This window comes from Ambystoma mexicanum, chromosome 6q (genome assembly GCF_040938575.1).
Source record: "Ambystoma mexicanum isolate Mex_15411 chromosome 6q, UKY_AmexF1_1, whole genome shotgun sequence".
NCBI lineage: Eukaryota > Metazoa > Chordata > Amphibia > Caudata > Ambystomatidae > Ambystoma > Ambystoma mexicanum.
Window position 1 is genome coordinate 1,467,717,039 of NC_090937.1, and position 12,268 is coordinate 1,467,729,306.

Consider the following 12,268-nt stretch of genomic DNA (forward strand, 5'->3'; position numbering starts at 1 on the left):
CCATGACCGAAGATAGCTTTTGCAGGCTCGAAGGTTACAGTGGAATACCTTCTATGATTTGGGAGAGTCTCTCCTCTCTCAAAAGTACAGTGAATAAACACATGGCAAGCTACCCTTCCGAGGTTGCATCACCAAAGATCCTCCAGTGATCTCCAGCTCTGAGAGAACCTCAACCAGTCTCCAACTATCCTGCAGCTCTTTTCCACTGCTGAAGCCCCATCTACTTGGTGTACCATCACTTTTATGGTAAACATGACTGAGAAAAGGGAGTCCATTTTGAGCCTTGCAAGTACTGACTCATATTTGTGGCCCTCTACTGTAGTTTTTAAAATTAAAGCAAACCTTATAGTCCATGACAAGAACATTAATTAAAAAATGTTTTAAAACAATGATGAGAACAGCCGACATGCAATCTATCAACTTACCTTCATTTTCCCACAGAGACACAATGTGCTCCCTGGCTGTGCTTGGTGTTAGGTAACCTCTTTTGCCCAAATCTGTGTCATCAATTACTAAAATAGAAACAGACAAGAAAGTGTTTTTTTTTTTTTTTAATGGTCCCTTTACTAAGCAGTTAAAGGTTTTCAGAGTTCCATACAGTTTATAAAAAAGCTATTACCTACATCAGGTATCTCTTGGCCAGATTGAATGTCAAGCCAAGAAGCAAATGAGTGGCTGCTAGCAGGAATATACCAAACCTATGTTAAGTGTGGGAGTACAAACCCAAACCTATGCAAACTGTCAACCATTATGCTTTCCATGGCTTACGGAGTGTTAGCTGTGGCCAAGCAATACATTGAACTCATAGGGGGAAATGTGGTAAACAAGAATAAAGGGTAACAGTTTTATACTGAACAGAGGAATGAATGTACGCACAGCGGTACTATAAAAGCATACTTTATATGTTGTAAAAAGTAATTGGTTCATACATCAGACAGCATCGAGCTTTAAAGAAGGCAGTGACTCCACTTGTTAGAGTCAATCACAAAGTCAAGGGTCAAGCAGGTACGAAGGGTGCCAGGTTTTAGATGTCTTACACCAAGGGTACACATTTGGATCTTTGAACGCTCAACCAGGAATCTGTCTCCTGTAAGGAATAGCATAACATTGGCTTCTCATTGGCAAAGCAGGATCTTGTTGGATCCTGACATGGTATATAAAGGACCTAAATATAGAGATGGGGTCAATGTTAAACATGGTGCTTTGGATTGAATTAACTGAGACAAAGTGAAAAGGTCAGCAGAGTTGTGAGCATCATCTCTTTCACTATCTGTTAGAACGGATTTTCGGAATCCACCCTCTGGACAGATTCTCAGAGGTCCCCCTATACTGATGAACAGAGACAGACACTAATATCTGGCCAAACTATCTGGTTAGTGTGACTGATCAGCTAGACGCAGGGAGTGAGAATGGTGAAGGGTTCGGTTAAGCACACAGAGAGCACTCAAATTAATACAAGACAGGCAGCATGTACACAAATGCAGTTATTTATTTATACCTCACACAAACCTATCAATGAAGGTATGGGTAAGTACTGAGGTGGATTTTTAAAATCAACCCTGGTGGGCAGAATTTTAGCAGGCACCCCGTTATGGTGAACAGGGAGACTCTGCAGGTTTATCCCAAACACAACCAAGGTAGCAATGGAGAGCAGTCAAGCCTTAGATTCAGGTGAGTGCGAGTGTAAACAGGGTCCCTGTTAGGGGTGTTTTCCTAAGGTCTACTCATGGTAAGACTTTATAAAATGATCCCTTGTTATACAAAACCCCAATGAAGAGGAGTACCCACCCCCCCTTTCTCTGGTAATAGACAGGTGAACATGTCATTTAGGGCCCGTGTAGGTGATGATTCACGATGACGATGGGCACAGCATGATTCAGGGCAAACCTGAGTGTGGGATCCAGAGGAGGTCCGGCAAGAGAGTAGAGGGGATGAAGCACCACGAGTCAATGTGTTCAAAGGCTCATATAAGTGTTGGCAAAAGGTTATTGATGGTGAACCCTTCGTTAATCAAGACATCTCCTGCAATGAATGGGACGGGGGAATGGAAGGGATAAGGGGGGGGAGAAGGGAGAAGAGATCAAGGAAAGCAGGGGGGGCATAAGGGGGCCAGAAGGTGTGGGGCACACAACAACATTACAAGGGGCTAGAGGGGGCTAGGGGCACACAGCAGCATCACGGGAAACCAGAGGGGGCTGGGGGCACACAGCAACATCACGGGCGATCATAGTGGGTGGGGGCACACAGCAACAACACGGGGGACCAGAACGGCTGGGGGTACACAGCGACATTACGGGGACCAGAGAGTGGGTGTACACAGTGACATCACGGGGGTGGGGGTACATAAAAAGATCACGGGCGATCATACGGGGTGGGGGCACAGAGCGGTCTCACAGGGGCTTGAGGGGCTGGGAGGCACACAGCGTTGTCACAGTTGACCAGAGGGGTTTGGGGGTGCATACAGCGGCATCACGGGTTGACCAGAGGAGGATGGCGGCACACAGCAACACATGGGACTAGAGGGGCACAGAGCAACCTCACGGGAACCAGGGGGCTATGGGGGTACAGAGCGACATTATGGGGGACCAGAGGGGGCAGGGGCATACACTAACAACACTGGGGACCGGAGGGTCTGGGGGCATACAGCAACATCACGGGGGATCATAGGAGGCTGGGGGCACACATAGCGACAGCATGTTGGGGCACGAAGCGTACAGGGACCAGACAGAGGCCTTTGTTGTGGGCCTTGTTTGGTGAAAAGGCATCAAGGATACCGGCAAGGATATGTGAATACCGGTAAGGAGAGAGTTTGCGTGAAGTTATGATCTCAGGGGATCAATATTCGCATTTCAGGCATGCGGTTGTTTAATAGCAAATAAAAGAGCGTACTCAGTAATGACATTGTTGGGGATCTCATTGAGCATTAGTCATCGGGTTGCTAGGGTTCAATCGCTTCAGAAGGTTGTGGTTAATATTACGGAAAGAGCCACGTTTATAGAGCTTTGCAGAATATCATATAGTCTTGCGTGTGTCGAATATGAGGGGGAAGCAAGTTCCACAGAGTTTGGGCCAAGGTTCAGAAGACGGATCCTCTGATCCTGACAGAGTTAGAGGTTGGAATCACTAGAAGGAGGGCAGTGCTTAATCTTAGGGTGGGGGATGGGAGGTATGATTTTATCTTTCTTTGCACGTATAATGGGCCGGTCTTGTGCACTGCACGGTGGGTGATGCACAGGGTGTTGAAGGTGGCCCTTTGTCCAACTGGGAGCCAGTGGAGGGTTTGGAGAGCTGGAGAGATGTGGTCTCGTTGACTCAGGGCAAGGAGCAGTTTTGCAGCAGCGTTTTGGGCTCTTTGGAGTTCGTTAAGTTGGTATGCCGGGGCTCCTCGGTAAAGGGAGTTGGCATAGTCCAGTCTCGCCATCACAATAGACATAACTGCAGCAAGTCTGTTCGGGTAGGAGAGGTAGGAAAAAATGCATCTGGAAAGTTTGAGTTGATAGTGACAGAATTTTGACACTTTGTTGATCTGACGGGAGAGGGTCAGGCCTGAGTCCATAGCGCAGCCTAGGTTTTTTACTATATCGGAGGGGGGGTGAGGGCTGAGGGATGGGGGCCTTGGGAGCGGCTGAGGTAGCAGGGCAGTGTTCCCACACACCATGATTTCAGTTTTAGCAGGGTTCAAAAGGAGGTGGTTTATTGTCATCCATCGATCAATGTCACAGAGACAGGCTTCAAGGTCGGGAAGGGGGTTGGTGCCTGCCTTGGGAATTCGTAGGATAATTTGGGTATCAGCATAGTTGTAATAGGAGATGTTGTGCATGTGGATGATTCCTGGTAGAGTGGTCATATAGAGGTTGAACAGGAGAGCAGACAGGCATGCGCCTTGGTGTACTCCAGTGTTCACCGAGCAAGCAGTTGAGGGGGAGAGGAGGGTTATTTGTTTCCTGTTGCTTAGGAAAGAGGCGATCCATTTGAGATCAGTGCCACGGATTCCTAGGGAGTAAAGGCGGTCCAGGAGGACTGAGTAGTTAACTGTATCAAAGGCTGCAGAGAATTTGAGGAGAATCAGTGCTGCGTAGCCATCAGAGTCTACAGAGACCAGTCAATGAGTTGCATGAGCAATCTGGTGTTGGAGATTGGTCTGTTATTCTTGGGGTCAAGTGGGTCAAGGGATGTCTTTTTTAGAAGAGGCTTGACATGCGCTATTTTGAAGGCAACAGGGAAGATGCCAGAGGTGAGGGATTAATTTAGAATGGCACTTGCATGTTCTCTTGTGCAGGTATACGAGAATATTTCTATCAGGACAGAGGCTGGGCAGGGGTTGAGGGGTGACCCAGAGGGTTTGCTGGCTGATAGTAGTTCAAGGAACTAGTCTCTGGAGATGGGTTTGAATGAGTCGAAGGTAGGGAAATTGGGCGTCGAGCGATGGGATCATGACGGGTCGATAATAGGGGCGGGGGGACAGTTTGGTGGTAAGGGATGTCGTCCTGTCTAGAGCGGTGGTGTAGAAGTGTAGGGAGAGGAGTCGCAGAGTGATTGTGAGGGGTGGATTGGGTAGAGGGGCAAGTGGAATTAACAAATTCTGATATGATCATGTGGAGTTCTTTGCTGCGGTTGCCACAGATGAGAATTTGTTTATTGTAATAGGCTTTTTTGGCCTTTCGGATTTCTGCTTTGTAGTTACGGTGATGCATGGCAAACGTGGATCTGCTGAGATCGGAATTTGATACTCGCTATTTGCGCTCAAGAGAGTTATTATGTTTTTTGGCAATCCTTACGAGGGGTGTGAACTATTTGGAGGACGGTGCATTGCGTGAGGAAGTGGGGCTCAAGGGAGTGAGAGATGTTAGTGAGTCATTAAGCCAAGAGTCAAAGGAGTCGATGGTTAAGGCTCTATCATGGGGAGCGTTGCAGGGGGGGGGGGGCTAAGAAGCAGGGCTTCAGCAAGGTCGGGAAGGATATTGACTTCCTGCATTTGGGATCACAGGGGGAGCAGAGGATCTGTAGGGGGAGGGGCAGGGGTGTGGATAGAGAAAGGGATGGCAAAGTGGTCGGTCCAGATGAGTGGTTTGGTATGGGATAGGTAAACCAGGTCATGGGAGCTGAAAATTGCATCAAGGGTGTGACCACCAGAATGGGTTGGACCAGTAGTATGGTAGGAGAGGTTGAGTGCATCAAGACTATCAACCAGCAGGTGAGTCATGGGGTTAGAGGGGATATCGAACCAGATGTTAAAGTCTCCCAGGAGTGTAAGAGATTGGTGGTTTACTTGAATGGTAGCTATTGAATCACAGAGGTTGTTGGCGAAATGTCTGTTATATTCAGGTGGTCTGTTGATGAGGAGGAAGCTGTGGGTGAAGGTCGGTGACAGAGATAGTTTTACTAGGAGGGATTCACAGGAGGCAGTGCATGTCTGGGATTCAATGGGTGAGACGGAGAAATGACTAGAGGGTCAACTGTGGGCAATGAGCGAGTAGCCAGGTGGGGAAGGCTTTGTGTGCTACAGGGGCAACGTCGTCAGTGAATCAGGTTGCGTTGATCAAAATGAGGTCAGGCTTGTCAGAGGATAGGAGGTGGAAAAATGCTGTGTCTTTTTCTTCCTATCGAGTGGGCGTTAAAGAGGATGCAAGTGACTTCATGAGGGGATGAGGATTTTGTGGCGCTCATTGGAGTGGGAGCTTGAGGGGCATGGCTGCCAGGTGCGTTGGTGGGAGTGGTCGGAGCATTCAGGGGTGTTGAGACAGGATGAGAAGGGGTACAGAAGGGGCTAGGTGCCTGAGTGTCTGCTGAGAGGGATACGTCGATGCAGGGCGGGAATAGTAGGCAGGGCAGAGGTAGGAGTGTGAGTGGGGAGGGGTGGGCCAAGGGAGGGTGGTAGATGGGTCAGATGGTGTGAGGGGGGCTGAGGTGGGCAGAATTTGGAATGAGTCTGGGGGCAAAGGGAAATTAGGTGTACAGGGTGAGAAGTCAAGAGAAAGTGGGTGGAAACTGGGGGAGGGGAGAGGGGATTGTAGGGGTATAGGGGATGGAGAGGCTGTGAGGGTGGGCAAATGCAGAAGTGGTGAGGAGTAGAGGATGTAGGGAGAGGACCAGTCATGTTTTCTGCATTTCGTCGGAATTGGTGCCGTGGGGGGGGGGTCGTAGGGTAATGGAGAGGTGGCTATCGTTCTAGCAAGGGTGAGAAGCGCTACTTTCAGAGAGGGGAAGGGATATAAATGGGGTGGTTTGTTGCCGGGGGTCAAGTAGGGGTTATGGCGGATGGAGGGGGTGGTATGGGTGGTTGGTCGGGTGGGTGTTGTGTTCCTCAATTGGTTGGGGGGGGGGAGTGGGCAGCATGGGAGGTTGGTACAGAGGAAGGGGAGTTCATCAGAGGGCTCAAGGATGGGGTGGAGGAAGTGGAGGCGGGATTGCGCTGTTTGGAGTGCCAGAGGACTCCCCTGGCTTGGGAATTCGATAGAGGGCGTGGTGTATGGGCAAGAGGTATTAGGGTGTTCTCAATAGATGTCAGGGGGAGAGTGGGAGTCAGTGGGTTAGGGTGGGATGGGGGAGGGGGTTAAGGGCTTGAGGGGGCAGTGTTTTGGCACACCAGAGTGCTCTCCTCTGATCTTAGAGTTGGATGTGGAATTATGGAAGGAGAGTGGGCGGGGGGCTGGGTATATTGGTGTACGGGGGAGTGGACATGGTTTGCGATCAGGAGGGGAATAGAGGGGGGATCGTGAAGTTGGGTGCTGGAGTGCGGCAATGCACCGCGGGCGGGTGGGTTGTGGAGGGGTGGGAAATGGTGCTGGGAGGCTAGGGATCGGGACAGGTCGGCAAGGGGATATATCGAGAGTTGGGATCTCCATCATGGGGGAGGTCAGTGCAGTACCTAGAGGTTGGTGAATTAGTAGCAGTAGATGCATAGGCCCAAGATGTACAATCTGCGTCTAGATTCTGGTCACCGGGGCAGTGGGAGAGGGCGAAAGAGGGTAGCTGTAGGGAGTTCCAACTGAGCGGCATTGGTAACTAATTCACAGAAAAATTACAGTATGCACTTTTTAGAAGTGTATCGATCGCAGTGGGTACTTTCTGGGTATGGATCAAGCCGACAGTAGCAATTTTAAGAGAGCACCGCAGGGAAATAGATTGCAGAGTTATTTAAAGGGGTACCCTTTAGATACGAGTCAAGCTACCAGGGACAATTTGTAAGTCACAGAGGGTACTTTCTAGGTGAGAATCAGTGCAACAAGAGATACATTTCTAAGTGTGTGGAAAAACTAGGTACATCACACAAATATCACAGAATATAGATTCTAGATGTGAATGGGGCTAACAGGAACAATTTCCAAGTCTATATAGTTTATATATGAAGGATATTAACCACACTCAATAGACACTAGACATCAGAAAAAAGTAGTGCTCAAATACATGCTGAAAATTGTTCCCTGACATAAGAAATATTACAGCAACAGATGTCCATTCTTTTTAAAATGGGCACCACAATATGCATTACAAATGGCTACAAGCCTTAAGCCTTAGGGACATTTACAGAAAATATGGATCTATGTGATCACTGCGCCACCCGTAATGCCGATAACGAAAATGTTGACTCTCGTTATGGCACGGCGCAGTGATCAGATAGGTCCCTTTGCCTGCATCCCCGGCCCGCATTGCCCTACCCGCTTCCGCCCCACTTACCTTTACGGCGGCACACTTCTGTGTGAACTGTCGACTCCCCACTATTCCTATTTTGTTTAAATTTCTTGTCTCCCGCTTACCACAGCGGTATGCAGGAGACACCCCTGTAACCCTGACTCCCTTTACAGCGAACAAGGGGAGCTGGGGACACCCCCGCGACCTCAGCAACCCCCTCTCCGCTTGGTCGCAGTAATGGGAGTCGGAATTTTTTAAAATGCGGACTGCGCAGTAAATGTGCAGTCAGCATTTTAAAGGCGCAGTACGTTTCCAGGAAAATAGGGCTGTGTGGAGCTCAGACAACTAACAGTTCAAGCCAAGGTTATTGAGAAAAGGGAGGGCTTGGACAGAAGCAATGGTGCAGTGATTTAGCAGTTTGAAAGTAGGAATTTACAGTTTTCAACAGTGCTGCTCACAAATTAAACTGGCATAAAGTCAGAAAAAGATAAGGTAGAGAAATTAGTCAATGAGAAACCAGACAGCTAATCCATGTCATTGGCAGGCTGTCTGAGCATGTGGCATTTCCAAACTACTCCTAAACCAGTTCTTAAACTTGCAAAATATGTCTTGTGTTTACTGAAATAAGGAAGAACCAAATTCATTTTTACAAGGAATAATCATGTGTTTCAGAAAGCATTTATGTCCAATGAGAATAGGTGCTGCATTTTGCTCATAAGAAACCTGGTCTATCATTTGTAAGGTTCATTTAAGAACAGAATTGATGTATGACGTTTTTTTTCTATAAATGTATATTGGATGCAGAGAAACAGTAGAGTTGGTTTTTTTTTTTAATTTATTTTTTTATATGTTTTATTGGTTAAGTATAGTTTAACCTTAAACATTACATATTCCTTTGTTAAAATGTCTTTGTTCCAATTCCAATTTCAATTTTCTTCAGACAATAGTTACAAAATCTCTGTCGTTTTTCCTCAGTTACCTTATAGTCCACTGTTCCGTTATTTCCAGGTTTTTAGTTAGTCAAGGTAACTCGAGCATTCGTTACATAAGGCTGCTCTTGTCTTTTTCTTACTGTTCAGGCATCTCCTCCTCCTGTTCAATTTTAACATTTCGACAAATTTTAATGCATCAAGCGTCTTGCCAATTTTTTCAACAGTAAGGAGTCGTTCCCAATAATTTTCTTCCGTCTCTTCAGTGATATTCATTACGTAACTTCCCATGAAGAGCTCTCTTTTCCATTTTAGAGATTGGCAAGTTAAAATAACATGTCTTATTGTTTCCAGTTGGTCCTTCCGTTTACAGAATCGGCAATATGCTGCCGTTTCTTCGATTTGCTTTCTTTTCCATTTCACTTCTCTGCAGTTCCAGATATTAAGTCTGCAGCGCAACAACAGATCCCGATAATGCTCAGTCGGGAATTTCAGCAGATAAGGCAGTAAGCTATTCAAGGCTTTTTTTCCCAAATGATGTTATAGCATAAGTTTCTTTTCAATCTTTGATCCTGGGTTTCCTCCCAGTCTTTTTCCAGAATTACTCTTTTTACTTTATCCGGGTTGTTCTTTAAGGTGTCTTCCAAGAGATTTAATTTCAGCAAGTGAGCCTTACATCCACTTTTCCAATCCATAAGCATTTTGTCTTCATTCAAGGCGTTCGTCTGAGCTAGAATTTCAAATGGTTTAGGTGGATCATCCAGAATGCACTTCCTATACAATGATAGGGATTTCCAAAGAGCGATAGAGGTCACTGATTGCAGCCTGAGCTCAGTTCTTATGAGTTCAACTGGTAGCGAATTTGGTAGGCGTAGGATTTTACGCCAAAAATACACCTCACAAAGATTCCAAACCTCCCATCTTAGTGCTAAGAGTGCTTCAGTACCATAAGTGATGACCGCCACCACTTTCTGCTTGAAAAAGGTGACGGTTGGGATTAGCGAAAACTTCCCATATCTGCGATGTAGGCAGACTCCTTGATTTGTCAGAGCCACTAGCTTTTCCCGGATCAGAGAATAGTGCGCTTGTTCGTTGCAGTTTTTGTTGATCAATATCCCCAGGTAAAGTGTTGTTTCCACTTCCTTCAGTTTTTGCTGTTCTAGTGACCATATCGCAGTTTTTCCGGCCTGCTTCCTCCCCCAGGTAGATTTCATAGTTAAGATCATAGATTTTTTGACATTCATCTTCATGCTATTTTCCTTTAGATAGTTATTAAAGGTCTCAATCCGTCTTTATAGGCCTATTGGTGTTTGATCTATGAATACCGCATCATCCGTGTATAGCATCCAAGGTATCTCTTTTCCGTTTATCTTTGGCGGGAATGCGCGGATCTTCTCCTGAGCGGTTTTCATGTCGGCCATATATAGGACAAAGAGGAATGGCGCTACTGCACAACCCTGTTTGACTACTCTAGAGGTTCTAATCCTACTAGAAAGTCCCCCATTACTTGTTATTTGAATCTTGACGGAGGTATCAGTATATAATGCTTTTATAGCTTCAAGTAGGTCCTTTGGGCACCCCCAGTTTCTCATCTTCGACCACAAGCGCTCTCTACTGATGCCATTGAAAGCTTGTTCGAGGTCAATGAAGGCTAGGTAAAGCTTTTTTTTCCCAGCTAATGTATTTGCCTTCAGCAAGTTGATCAAGAATAGGTTCAAGGCGGTGCCAACTCCACTTACAAAAGCTGTCTGTCTTTCGTCTAGGATTTTCACCTCCAAGGCCCATTTTTTTAGGTCTCTCAGTAGTAATGATGCAAATAGCTTGCCAATTGAATCTAAGAGAGCTATAGGCCTGTAGTTTCTATGGTTTTCACGGTCCCCCTGTTTATATATCGGTATTATATAAGCCTCCGTCCATGTGGATGGTATTTGTTTAGTCTTCATGATTTGTTGGAATAATATATATATTAGCTCCGTCCAGGTCTCACAGTTTTCTTTAAGTAGTTTGTTGGAAATACCATCTGGGCCGGCTGCTCTTGAGGTGCTAACTTTTTTTATTACGATTCTGATATCCTCCTTATCGAATTTCAAGTCCCAGGAAGTTATGTCAGAAATTTCTTTTATGGTTTTTCCCTCACTTTCTCCTTTATAAAGAGTAGTGTAGTGTCCGAACCATTTATCTTCTGCGACTTGATTAATACCTACGGCAGATTGATTATGCTCTCTGTCGTTAAGTAAGTCCCAAGTACCTCTAGCATTGTTTGTTGTTATTGCAGCTATCGTTTTTTCAGCATCTCTCTGCATTCTTAGGTGTCGAGTTTGTCTCAGCCAGTTTTTATATGTTTGTTGGTATTTTCTCTGAAGATCATGTTTTCCTGGGCCATTTGTCTTTTTAATAATTCTCAACTCTGACCTATATTGTTTTCTTCTTGTCGCTAGTTGTTCATCATACGCATGTTTTTTCTTAATGTCCCCTTTTTTTTTAGTTGGATCATACTTGATTTCATAGGCTTCCAATAGCCATTTGTAGTCAACCATCTCCTCATCGATGTTAATTGCTTCTTTGTATCCTTGAACTAGATTCGGGATTGCTTGATTTTTAATTCTCAAACGATTTCTTCCCCCAGTAACCTCAGTTGCCATTGCTCTTTCGGTACCTCTGTTAGTTCTTAGTTCCCAGGCAAGAGTAGTAGCTAACAGACAATGATCGCTACTCGTTTGTTTTTACTATTGTGAAGGATAAAACCTGCTCCAACGTGTTTCCTCCTACAAAACAATCTAAACAGGCGCCTGATTTCCCACTGTGCCAAGTATTGGCCCCCTGAAGATCTCCCTTAGTCTGACCATTTAGCATCTTCATCTCACGAATTCTCATTTCTTTCATCCAGACTTTTTCCTTTCCTAGCAAATGATCGGTTGCTTTGATCTTACCATCTTTATCCAGCAATTTGATGTTTAAGTCGTCATTTAATAAGATCAGCTGGTCATTTCCCTCCATCATGGATTGATCAATTACCTCCATGATTGACGTTAAAAAGTTCACCTGGGCTTGCATGTTCTCGCTCCAGTAGACGTTAATCAGGACCAATTGTTTCGGGTTTTTTTGGTCTTCCAGTTCAGATGTTACTTTGAGAATTTGAACATATGGATTTGGTGTTAGATGTTCCTTTACTTTTAGTGGACATTCCAGTTTCTTGCGTATCATGAGGCCTCCAAACGGTCTTCCCTTTGACCCCTTTCTAGCCGGGTTAGTATAGACCTCATAGCCCTCGCAAACAGGGGGCTCACGTAGCCATGATTCTTGGATTGAAATGAAATCATATTGAGTCAAGAAGCAACTTGTATTTGAGAGCAGGTGTTTGAATCCTCTTGTGTTCCATGATGCAGAGGATTGAATTCTGCTCGTTCCCCGTACTCTATTGTTTCTTCTTGAAGCTCAGAGCATTGGCCATCCAGGCCCAGTCCTTTCCCTGACTATTTGCTTTAATGGGTTTATTCTTGTTTCTCCTTGAATTTTCAGAGTTATCCACTGTAAACCTCAGGGTTTTCAATGACTCTTTACTTTTTTTAGTTATTGATGGATCTTCCTCCTGCAACTCTTTTTCTTCTTTGCCTTTTCCATTGTTTTTCTTCAGTTTTTCAGCATCAAGTCTATCTTTTGCCAGTTTTTCCCCAGGAGTTGTGGTTCTAGTTTTTACTGATGCCTCC

At 45.6% G+C, this 12,268-nt stretch overlaps 1 protein-coding gene across 1 annotated transcript in view; it reads right to left on the reverse strand.

Annotated features, from left to right (window-relative positions):
- Positions 1 to 12,268, reverse strand: part of POLR1A (RNA polymerase I subunit A) — a 1,786,762-nt gene that overhangs the window by 1,367,029 nt on the left and 407,465 nt on the right. The window contains exon 7 of the mRNA XM_069632173.1: positions 426 to 512. Coding sequence (XP_069488274.1) covers positions 426 to 512 — 87 coding nt within the window. The remainder of the gene's footprint in view (positions 1 to 425; positions 513 to 12,268) is intronic.